This window comes from Astatotilapia calliptera, chromosome 7 (assembly GCF_964374335.1).
Source record: "Astatotilapia calliptera chromosome 7, fAstCal68.1, whole genome shotgun sequence".
In the NCBI taxonomy this organism is placed as follows: domain Eukaryota; kingdom Metazoa; phylum Chordata; class Actinopteri; order Cichliformes; family Cichlidae; genus Astatotilapia; species Astatotilapia calliptera.
Genome location: NC_137428.1, coordinates 37720215 through 37733323, shown reverse-complemented (window position 1 = coordinate 37733323; position 13109 = coordinate 37720215). Strand labels below are relative to the sequence as shown.

Here is a 13109-nt window from a genome sequence, read left to right as displayed (position 1 = left end):
ACTGAAAACAGGTCTTTCATAGCTACAGGAGCTGTGAGGCAGGGTACTGAGGGACCACACACACACACACACACACACACACACAGCTCTCATATTCACACACACTTCATTAACCAAAGTCCCTGAGCTTTGTTCCTTGTTCCAATTTTCAGGGTCAAATGGTGGATATGTGAAGCAGCTGTTTCTTTGATCACTGAAGAGCACTCTGTTTCCCCCTTTTCTCTCTTGCTTTTCTCCGTTGTTGCTTCTCAGTCTACCTCGAACATCCAGATTGTTACTTTTTTTTTTTTAACTCCAATCAACCTGCTGTTCAAAGTCTCCCTCTCCCCCCTCTTTATGCGTCTTCCCTTTTTTCCTTCATCCTTTCCTACACATTTTTCCCAGCTTTTCTGTAAATAGTCACACTGAAAACCCTGTTTCTTCATGTTCAAGAGCATGAAAGTGTCTAAAAATCATCAAAAATCATGATCGTTTCCTACATGTAATTCACAAATTTTTAGTCCCTAAAGATGGTCAGTAATATTGCCTAAATCTAACCAAGTAGCAGCTTGGTTAGATTTAGTGAGTAGTGAGTGGTTTTTAGTCCCATAATCTAACGGAGTAGTCTTTACTTCCTAAATCTAACAGATTACTCAATTAGACTTAGGAAGTAAAGAGTAGTTTTTACTTCCTAAATCTAAGAGTAGTTTTCAGTCCCTTAATCTAATGGAGTAGTCTTTATCGACTAAATCTGACATAGTAGTTCCTAAATTTACTGGAGTAGGTTTTAGTGCCTCAATCATCCATTCCATTTCTCTTCATCTCTCATCTCTTCAAACCTTTTTTCCTCTCTTCCTTTTCTTCTTATGTCTAAAACACAGAATCAAGCAAGCAGAAACATTGTAGTGCAAAGTTAAAATATCAGGACTACAGTACAACAATAGAGGCTGAAGATGAAACTCCCTTGCATCATCTTATATAAGACAGATCTGAACTAAAAATATTCCAGTCATCCTTATGTGAGTCCTCCTTTAGATGAATCTCTCTTGATGATTTAAAACTATAGTGAAAGAGCAGTAGAGGTTGGGAAACAGGAGAAGAACAGGAAGTGTGGGTCTCAAACATGAATACAGGGAGCAACAGTCAGAAGAAACGAAGAGAAGGAGGACAAGGAGGAGGAGGTCCTGGAGGTTAACAAGGCATGCTGGGAGCAATGTGTCATGGCTGACATGACAAGCTTGACCTTGGAGCAGGGCAGAACGCCTCCTTCTCCTCCCCTCCTTCTTCTCCCCTCCTTTTCCTCCCCTCCTTCGCCACCCCTCCTCCACTTCCCTCTCCTCCTCTTTCTTCTTCTCCCTCAGCTCTTGTATCTCTCATTTTCATTCTTCCAACCAGGACAGTTAAGTTGGAGGTTATAGCCCAGCTGGTGTGCACGATGTGTGTGCTGGAGATGCAGAACACGAGAACTGGGCCACCTTCAGGCCAAGCAGCAGCCTCGAGGGTCACAGACTGTATATAAAAGATGGATGTAACCACCATTATCTGTGGCGTGAAACCGCCTGCTCAGAGAGGGAAACATGCAAATAGAAACTGAAGCGAGGGTTGTTTTTGTTTTTTTTCGCTCTCCGCAGGCCTTTTGTTCATTCACAGTAAAACATCAGTTATGTTTTAATTAAATCCAATTAAGTTTTTATCACTTTAATGTCAGAGACAGGTAATCAACTGCCGGGCTGTGTATTGGCCTTCTGTCACCGTGTGTGTGTGTGTGTGTGGGTGTGTGATACGAAGTCATTATGTTGAGCTGTCAGCTGTGTGTGTGAGCAGGTTAATTGGAACATGAAGCACATGTTAACCTGGATTAATCAATGTAATTACACACAGTGTAATTACAGTTAATTTTATTGGTGTACTGAAGAAGCCTTATGAAACTGTGCCATTTAACTTTTTCTTTTTTTGTTGATTACATTTTTTTTTCTTTAAAAAAAGGAAGAGGAATATATTTCTTTGTTTTTGCTTTCTTCGTTTTTGATAAGCGTTTTGTGGTTCTTAATTCATTAAGCAGGCTGTTTTCCCAGAGATTAGCCCTGTGCCGTCTCTGTTACCTTAAGCTGCTTCATTCATTAGCACAGTGTCATTCATTAGTGCCGGCCGCTAATGAAAAGCCACTCTTAATTGCCAACAGAGAGATAAGAGCTAAATGAAAACGCTAAATAAAAGCGTGTCCCTGTCCTTGTGTGTGTCCATGTGTTTCTATTCATTCTGCTTATACGAGGACGTCCAATAAGCCTTTATTTGCTGCTTAACCAGAGCAGTTAACTTGATCATAACAACAATGAGGACCAGAACAGAAACTCGCAGTGGAGAGCATCCTGACATACAGACATTCAAACCATTACGCTGATGGTCGGTGACATCAGTGAGCCTGATCTCATGGCACAATGTGAAATGGTCACGAATAACCTGTTCGGTCACGTTCACAGACATGAAACTAACTTAATTCAACTGGTTTCTGTCAAAGTAGTTTTTATTGATTAAATCTAGTGGTGTAGTTATTATTGACTACATCTAATAGGGTTTGGTTTACTGCTTAAATCTATCTGCGTAGTTTTTACTGAGTAATTGCATAGTTTTTCTGTGTAAATCTATCAGAGTAGTTTTTATTACTTAAATCTGTCACAGTAAATTTTATTGACAAATTTATCTTATTGGCTTAATCTAAAAGATTTGAGCAGTAAACTACATTCTACTGGGGTACTTTTTACTGCCTAAATTTAATATAAACATTTTTTTTCTGAATCCAGTGGGGTAGTTTTTAATGGTTAAATTATCGAACTGCATGCACTTTATAATTGCTATGATGCACTGAGGGGAGATGTGTAAATTATATCTATAATAGTAACCTGGGTTGTGCTCGTTGGACGGACTGCACTGAACCGTTTTGTCTCTTTCTCCTCAGCTGGAACAACCACCGACACTCCCCCTCCAGCCCTGCCGCCACCAGAGGCTCAGCCAGTAGAAACCAAGGCTCCTGAGGAGGAAATGGATGTCACTGATGATGACATCACAGCAGGTAAGAGCACAAATTTCTTTCTAAGCAGGGAAAATAGGATTAAAGTACGCACACTTCTTTGGTATTCTTTGTTTTTTTGTTTTTTTACCCATCTCAGGAGTAAATAATAGAAACTGTAGAGCTGCAACTTGGTTGGTCGTGGTTTGAATTGGTTGTTCCCACACTCATCAAGTTGCCTTAGACTGACTGTAAACATCTAAAAATAAATGCTTTGAATGCTTTCACTGCTAGCTGGAACCAGAAATTTTAGTTGGTAAAGCTCATTTTTCTTATGGTATACTGGGAGTGGGCCAGGTTTCCAATTTTTGATGTGATGGGCTTTGTAACTGTAGAAGTTAATGATTTTAATAATAGCCTACTGCGTCTATTTAAGTGGGTACACACAGGGTACAGTGTTCCCTCACTATATCGCAGTTCACCTTTCGTGGCCTCGCTTGTTGGGTTTTTTTGTGAATTGTGAAGACCAGGCCATTCATTTATTTAAACGCAGAGATCCAAAGTGTAATTCTTAGCCAAATGATATAGATGAGAGAAAAAGAAAGTAGGAAAGTTACTACTGCTCAGCTACTTATTGAGGTTTTGCAGTCATGTGTAGTGACAATGTTGAATAAAGTGGATCAGGATCCAGTTGCACAGGTACGACTGGTCTGCAATCATCTGGCAACCACTGGTCATGAGACTGCATTGGGCTCAGGAAGGAAGAGGAGGGTCATCTAGTAACTGGAGGGTTGGTGGTTCAATCTCTGCATGCCACAGTATCCTTGGGCATGATACTGAACACCACTATGCTCTGCAATTCGTTCATTGGCATGAGGGCTCAATTAGAGTAGAACAGGACTGTATAAGACCAAGTGCATCTACCGTTTATTCCAGTTGTTAAAAGTTGCAGATTGCTTTGGTCACTAGCATATTGCTGCAGTCGTAGTTTAGAAGGCAGTGACAGTTTTGTCTAGAACGTCCAGCTGCTTTCTGAGCAAAACTCTGAACACTGTCCTAAAAAACCAGCAGCCTAGCTATCTCTCTGTGATGTGAAGTCAGCCATAATCAGCCAACGAGTTGCCGTGTGGATGCTGACCTCCAAGGAAAGAAAGAACAGTGACCACACTCTGCAATCTAATGTGAATCTTGTGTGTGCAGATTAAAATTTCAGCAAATACCCACGCAATATTTGACAAGGAAATTCAAGTCTCTTGAAGCATCCCTGCTTTGTCCCATGATCACAAGCTGAAACCCATTTCATACGATGCTGTAGCTTTAACCTCTTCAGACTTTCTTCTGTTCTTCGTGAACCTCTCCGGTGTTTGAGGATTACAATTAAGGGCTCATTTTTCCCCTCCGTGACCTGAGAAGTCTCATCTGGTTTGATTCCAAAAAAACATGAAGAAGTCATTTATTATTTATCTCCAGCTGAATTCAGGTGTTTTGCTCTGCTGACTCTGAGTGGAGGATAAGCATTAGTGTTTGTGTGCACGCATGTCCTAATCAATGCCTGCATGTAATACCCGTGTACTGTGACCTGCATGGTGTTAAAAGCAGTTTAGTGTAGCGCGCGCACACACACACACACACACACACACACACACACACACACACACACACACACACACAGTAAGGTGAGAAGCACTTCTCCCCAGGAAACAACTCACACCTGCAGTACAGGTAGAAAAACACACATGCACACACTTTCCAGTCCATTTATCCTTGCCACATATACCCTGAATGTTTAACTGTGACAGACACACACATAGAACGATTCTCCACTCTAAGATAAACACATTTAAGCACTGCATTTCTATTTTTCTTCCTACACATCAGCAGTTTTTGCATCCAGAATCACAGAACAATAAAGCAGGATTGACTCATTTGTCTAAATATTTTAAAGACATTCATTTCTGTAATAAAGAAAAAAAACCCAGTGCCTAACGCTGTCTCACTGTCTGCACCACCTTTTTTCCTCTTCCCTCCATCCTCCATCCTTCTCTCAGACCAGTCAATATCACAGATGTGTCTGACAATTTATCATTTCTCTCAGCTCGTTTTTCTCTTATTGACAGCTGTGGGTTGTTTTTTTTTTTCTCTTTTCATTCGGTCTCTGCAGGATTAAATCTGTTAGCAGAAACCTCAAACACAGAGCAACCTGAACCTTATTCTTCTGTGGAGGAAGAACTTTTGCCTCTTTGTTTCTTTTGTGGTTTTTATAATTGAACTTTTTAACATTGTTATGAATGAACGCACTCTCCATTTGGAAACCTGTCATATAAATATTTTCAGTGTATATAAACTCACTACTTGGATTTCTACACGGTATTTAACATTACCATGTACTGAAATTGCAGTTATAATTTGAATGGGTTCATATGAAAAACGATGTGTGTAGGGCTGTGCGATGAGACCAAAATCTCATATCCCGATATAATCATATACATCCATTGTCCGATAACGATATAAATCACAAAAATGTAACATTTTCTGTAAATTCTGTGAATCTCGGGCAGCTCGACTTGCGTGAAGTGTTTCCAGCTGAGCGTCGTGTACCTGGAGTTGAGCGTCTTAACCGATGCATGAAACTGAATATTTTTAGACATAAGTTGTAACAGCCGCAGTTTTCTTTGAGTATTTATTACACAGCATGCTGCGGGGAAAAGCCTGTTCTAACTATTGAGTCTGAGGTTTATTTTTTAACACCTGATGGCTCTTTTTTGCTTCTCATTCGTAACTACTCTGCATACTCTTTCACGTGATTCAGTTTCTTTTGAAACGTCTCAAAAGGATCTTGAGCTTTATTGTGAAAGGTGGAAAATAAACAAGCGGACACGCGATGGTTTTACTGTCGTTGTTGCTAAAGACTTCACATAAAAACAGGCGCTTGTCTGTCAGTAGTGTGGTCATATTAAATATAAGAGAAAGAGAGAACTTAAATTCAAATTCAAAATTCAAATTCAAATTTTATTTGTCACACACACACAACCATACACAGTATGACATGGGGGTGAAATGCTTGTAGCTGTACAATGCCCGACCATTAAATGACAGAAGAAAAGTTCTACAATATTTACAATTTACTACAAAAATTTACAAATTAACTTAGGAATTTACAGTAAAGAACATGCAAATAGCAGAAGAGATTATAAAGATAAGGATAATAAGAGAAATTAATATAGCCACTACAGTGACCATCAAAACGATGAAAAAATATTGCCGTAAACAGTTTATTTTGCGACACCACGAAACAAACGATAGCGTAAAACAAAATGATAGATGTTTTTATATCGTCATCCGATATATTTCATTATATCGAACAGCCCTACATGTGTGTATGATTTCCGTTGCTTCATGTTAAAAGTTGGCAAACGGGTTTTACCTCAAGAATTCACAAATTGTGAGTCTGCACAGAGTGGAACATTTTGTCTGCATGCGGTCTGTCATTTCTGTCCATGACTTCCTGTTTTCCTCGTGTGCTCTGTGCAGCTTCACGAAACTTTTACAAAAACAAAACAAAACATGACACTAACTCGATGGAGCTGCACTGCTGATTTCACTCTGTGACGCTTATTTCCATCTCTATGTTTTTATACTTTGACTCTACCAGAGTAGTTTGAATTATTCCTTTATCCATCTTATAGTAGAACTCAGTGCAGCCCTCTAATTCATCTTCTGTTTGTGTTATCGGTTTTAGCTCCAGCATATTTTACATATTTGCAATTGAGCTGTGTCCCCAAGGTGACCATTCAGTGAATATCTGCTCTGTGTGACATCATACAGAGCCCAGAGAGGGGAACAAACGGTTTAAGGCAGACTGAAGATGTAATTAGGATTAATTTAGGCTCATCCCATCAACCATCAGAGCTGTTCATGCACATACAGACTACACTTACACTAACACATACTCTCTTAATGTGCAGTGTTTTTATGTTCAGTCTTACAGCTTTATATGGAGCTTTATGGTGAGCAGTGGTACTGTAATTGTTTAGCTCATGTCAGGAAAAAATGTAATATTGCACATGGGCATGTGCAATATTACATTTTACTTCAGATTTTGTGGGTTTTATTGTTTTATTATAGAGTTTTTGTGTTTTGTATAGACAGAAATAGCCATTTGAGGTTGTGGGAACTCGAGGTTTTCGTCATGTTTTGGATTTGCTAGGAGAAAATGTGAAGCAAATGAAACGAGTGAAGGGGAAAAAAGAGAAGTGGACGAGACAAAGGGGAGAAGACAGAGATGTCTACAGCAGCAAAATCACTTGGCTGCAGGCTGTTTCCACGGCGATAGACTCATCACATCAGTCTGCTGTCACACACTTGCACACACAAACACCAACATGTACACACACCAGGATGTGCAGGTGAGAACATTTGTTGCTCAGTGCCGCAGCCACACACACACACACACACACACACACACACACACACACACACACACACACACACACACACACACACACACACCTGTAATTATGTCCGTTGCAGTGTCAGGGGATGTCATTAGGATCCACAGCCTCCTCTTCCTCCCCTCTCTCTCAACACACTCACTTGAATTTAGTTCATTAAATCTCTGATGGCATGGCATTTTGGTGGGAAAACATGCCCAAGAATCTAAACAATTAGAGTAAGGTCATTTGTTGTTATTGTAATACAAGAATTCCTACATTTCACTGTGTTATGCTGTGTAAGGCAACCCTATGGGCCCTGGCTATTTCCTGAATGACTGCAGTCTAGTTTCACAGACTCAAACAACTTCAGTCCCACTGCCAAATCTTTGACGCAGAGGTCGTCCTTCAAAACGTGTCTTTTTGACTTTTTCTTATGAATTTAGTTTAGCTTGTGAGTTTCCAGACCCTGAAGCAAGATTTAGGAAAATCAGTACAGAGAACCCCACAAAACTTGCTAAAAGCAGCTGACTCAAAGTTTTGTAGTCTCAAAAAACACATACTTTAGTGCCTCATCAGGAATGCTGTCATTATTATTATTTTTTTATTTTTTGCAGCTCTAATTTTTTCAAGTCTATTTTTTTTTAAATTTTATTTTAGTTAAGTAAAGCTTTTTTTCACATCTAGTTTTTAGTTTTAGTTAACTATAACCTCGATACATACTGTCATTATAGTAAGCTAATTAGTTTGTCATAAAGCACAAATATAGAATGTCCCACCTGCAGTTATCTTGGGTTAATTCTGAAATACCATTTTTATAATTATATAAAAACATGGATTTGATAGTTTTACATCAACAGCTAAGTGTGTTGAGATCCTGTGGGTGTCTCTCTTGGTTTTGCACTGTCGTTCAGTGGTGGGTAACCTGGAACAGTCATGTTTCTACACTAGAGGGAAGTCTGCCTCTACTGAGAAATAAGCGCACCCATGGATTTTGATGAAGGGGATGACCCCAGGGAGGTCAAAGGTTGTTGGTGGACGCAGCCCCAACACCCTCCATTCCTCACACACTGAACCACTTTCACTGCTGGGCAGTTTTGCCCTGCTGATTGCTCCCAGTCAAAGTCATTCAGTAAAATTAAATAAGTGGTTTTATACATCATGCAGCTGATCTTGCATTATTATCATAAAATATTTCTATGAGTTTGTTTATGAGGAGGGAAGGTCAGGACAACACAGAGTATGAAGGGATTTCTGTCCTCTCTTACCATTTTGACGGGTCCACAGCAGCGGTGATCGAGGTCAGAGGTCAAAGGTCAGGCTGACCCTCACCTCTCGGCATCATTAGCCCAGTTTTGATTTGGTTATCTGAAACGTCAGCCTCCCTGGCTAATCTAATACCCGAGCCTGGAGGTCGTTTGGGTCAGATCACATTTCTCCTCAGAACAGATTGAACTTATGGGGAGATAAATGCTCCGAGCCGCCACTCCGAACACGGTGATTGTCTCAGACAGTTGTGTCCCTACTGTGTTACACAGTGAGGGACCCAGCTGGTGTATGAGGATATTATTGTATTAAAGGTAGTCCAAATATTAATAATGTACAGGAATGTATTTCTGCTGGCTGTGGAGTGGAAACAGTACTGCAGGAAAGATGTGTTGCAAATACCACAGCCTCTCTGGGCATCTGAAGGCTGCTGTTAAAATTTACTTAAGCCGAGCAGTGAAAAGTTATCACCAGAGAGGCGTGGATACTTCATTCACTTGTTTTTAATGTTACAGCAGATTTATTTCAGAGTAGTAAAGCTGTAATATTATACAGTATGGTACCATAAAAGTTTGGTTACAGTGTGAAACACACCCTCCCCCACCTTCACACACCCCACCCTGCCGAGTGTGTGTGACTGTCTCTGTGTGCGTGTCATGGTTTATGAATGTGTCACAAAGATAAAGCGCTGGCCTTGGTGTGTGTGTGTGTGTGTGTGTGTGTGTGTGTGTGTGTGTGTGTTGTGAATGGATAGACGGCATGGTCATGTTTCTTGGTCACTCAGACTGGTATTCTCCAGAGAAAGTTGTGAACCCACTGAGGTGAGACTGATCTTGATATAAGAAAATCTGGTAATGGACCTGAAACGAGCTGAGCTGGGTGAGATGTACAATATCAGTGATAAAAATCTGCTGCAACTTGAAAAAATTTAAATTTGTAGGACTAAAGAAACATGGAGAGATGGAGAGACAGTCAGCCTTTGTGGCGTTTTCAGCCCCGTGGGCAGGTTCAGATGGTATTACTGATCAGATTGATCAGTTTAAAGCTTCACCTCAGAGGATGAGGTCTTACACTCATCACAGAAATACACAACACAGAAAGTATAATCGGATTATATGGAAATGGCCCCATATGTAGATAAAGGGAGGGATGGAGAAAGAGAGGATGAGTGATTTTGACAGTGCATGTCATGCCAATATTTACAAGTATCATTTTGTAAAGTGATTTCAGCTGCTTGTGTCGAGCAGTGACTGCCCATTTAGAGAAGTAGTAGGAAAAAAACTAGTAAACTGTATGTCTCACAAGACTGTTTTTTTTCCCTCATGCAGAAAAGGTACAAGAATGAAGGATGCATAAATCAGGCAAATGTTACAAAAAGTGGCAACTTTAAAATGTAAATTCTCAATAAAAGTCTACCAATTTCCATATTAAATATGACCATTTCTCATAGACTGCATACTAAATAAACAATGCTTTGGTGAAAGATGGAAAAATAATAACTATCAGTATTTATGGATACTCGTTTCCAGAGCCAACTAGAGGCACGTTGAAATGTTGAGGCATTATTTTGAGGTTGTTGTTTTTTTTTTTGTTTTTTTTTTTTTTTAATTTAATTTAAATTTTCACATTTCTACAAGTGTTTTTTTTTTGTTTTGTTTTTTAAACGCGTGAATACAGCCAAGGAAGCATAACAGATGATTTTTCTTTAGTGACGTGAGAGTAAAGGCCATTACTTTACCCATGCCTATACAGCTAGTACAAGAAATTATGTAAATAAGAACAACTTTACTGTGACTTTGAATGAATTTAAGTACAGTTGATGTGAGCACATTGAGCAGGTGGGAAGCAAACAGAAGTAACGTTAGCTGCTAATGCTAATCGGTTCCCGTTGTTGCTGCTGAATCAGTACTCATGTCAATGGTTACTTTATGAAATCATAATATCTAAATCATATTTTCATTAAAAAGTGTTTTGAAAGCATAAACATTTACAGCTAGGGATTTAAATCCATTTGTTCCACTTTTACTTTGAAGAAAAACTCTTCTAATCTATGGAAACTCCATATTAAAGACGTGTATATAATCATAATATTTGAGGCTACATAACTGGTAGTAATTTTTCTATCAGTGCTTTTGTCTCCCCTTCACGGCCTTGTCTGTATTTCTGTCCATATTGTTCCCATTCGCTCGCTCCACCTTCATCTTCCTGCTTCCACCACCGTTGGCAGTGATTGAGTTCAGGAAAACGTTGTGTTCAGATGTTCCCAGATAATTCGTCTCCTGGCTGCTCACATCTGCTCGTTGTGTGTAATCAGATCGGATTAACTGTCAGACGTCTTGAATTGATCCGACACTTCAGACTCGACACAACAAACTGTAAATCTGTCATCAAGCTCCTCTGTTATTTCTGCTCCATTTCTCTGCAATTCAGCAGCCATCGAGCTCTTTGACAACAAACCAGTGATGGGATTTGTTTTTGTTGTTTTTATGTATTATTAAAGTAGGAGTCACAAACTAAACAATTCTCAAACTCCGAAGTACCAAAACTGATTTAATTTAACCTTTAAGTGACTGAGCAGTCATACATTTATATGTTGTGGTATTTTTATAAACACAAAAGTATGTTTGACTCTTTGCCTTGGATTGTGGCTGCAAACTAGTGAAGTGCCAGTGCAGCCTTTATAATATAATGGAAATATGAACGTTGCGTTTAATTACTGAATCAAAGCAAGAACGTCATCATGAAAATGAAAATTGTGCCGGGCTGATGGTGTCTGCTGCAAAGAGCTTTATAGGTATAAGAAACACAAATAGAGCAATTAGAAAAATATAAAATAAAATATGACATCATAAATGTTCAAATTTTTGTGACGTTAAATAAACGTAGATTTTCTGCTCAGTCCAAGTTCAAATATGTAAAACGAAATGTGACTAGACGTTAAGAAATGAGAACATGTGCAAGAAGGAGCAAGTAAAAGTATCCATGCTAGACATTAATCTCATGTATTGTAAATGCAATACAAATTAGTCAACACTCAAAATGATCAATGAAATATTGATCTAGGATCTCTTTGCAATAGGGGACTCGACTCAGCTGGCTGCCAACACTTTGTATTCTGGTTATATTCCTGTATATAACCAGATGGGCGGTGAGTGCCTGTTTGTTTTTTGTTTTGCAGTGAAATGTTAGTCCTGCAGCAGCTACATCACTAATTTCAGTTTCCAGTCTGAGGTTCTGGCTGGACACTGACAGCAGTCATTAGCTCATGTAAGTTGGCATCAGATTTGTGATTTTCATGGATTTATCATAGTTGATCACCACATTATTATGCATGTAGCTGCCAACTTCACTCCATTCAGTTGCAGACTGGTAGCAGACTGACTCTGTCTTATTGCTGTTTTATCACCATCTTGACACGTCAAAGTCAATTTTAAGTTGTCGTCTTAAACAACTTTAAAGGCAACAGCATTACAAGTTCATTGTACACAACAGCAATTATTCTGGTGGTGCTGCGATCATGCCGCGGTTTTCCTTCGTGTGACTGAGGTTCAGATGGATCGTACATCAAATCAACATTTTTTAATAGAAGATTTTGGTTCTTGAAACAGTATCCAAGTTTGTTCAAAATCTAATCCAACTAAGGTGTTATGCTCCCAACATTAATTGATTTTTTTTTTTTTATGGATTTTTTTTTTTCACTGTTTGTCTATGCATCTATTGTGTGGCCCTTCTTTAAGTCAGCCCAGACCTGAGATGTAGCCCACCTGCATCCTAAAAGTTTGACCATTGCTTTCTTTTCAATCAGTGATTGTTCCAAATCTCTGGGGATTAAGTCAGTTTTTTTCCTCCATTTAAAAAAAAAGAAAAAAAAAAAAGACCCCAAACCTCCATTTGTGGAGAAAATCGTTTTCCTCTACCTTCTCCAAGTTGTGATGCTTTTCATTTGGCAGAGCTGAAATCTAATTCTGTCACATGGCTTTGATTCATCTGTGATCGAGAGGAGAGTGTGACCAAGGCGCGGTGGCTTTAATAAAAAATAATTTCTCCTTTATGAAGACGCTGTGCAGTGGAGGCCGTCCACTGTCTCTGCATTAGTGAAATTAACATCCAGACTCATTTTTCAGACTGCTCCATTAACAGCATGAAAGTGACAGCTGCAAAGGACCGAAAGTATTAGCTGTATTAAAAACCTGTCGGAGGGGAAATTAAACTGCAAAACAAACACAACTGATAATGGAGGATTAAAAAATAAGACCTCAGGCTCTCAATATTGCCAAACTGTACTTTCATACAGTGTGACTGAAATATGAAGTGCGGAGAAGTTAATGTGATTGGGAGGAGGAACGGGAGACTCCTCCTTCATGTGTTTACTCTGCATCTATTTCTGCTGAGAAAGCAGAGTTTCTGAAATGCTGGGAATAATAATA

At 39.2% G+C, this 13109-nt stretch overlaps 1 protein-coding gene across 4 annotated transcripts in view; it reads left to right on the top strand.

Annotated features, from left to right (window-relative positions):
• Positions 1–13109, top strand: part of wdr7 (WD repeat domain 7) — a 100912-nt gene that overhangs the window by 48402 nt on the left and 39401 nt on the right. For all 4 annotated transcript variants that reach the window (XM_080303620.1, XM_080303619.1, XM_026174507.2 and 1 more), the window contains one exon: positions 2936–3049. In XM_080303620.1, coding sequence (XP_080159746.1) covers positions 2936–3049 — 114 coding nt within the window. The remainder of the gene's footprint in view (positions 1–2935; positions 3050–13109) is intronic.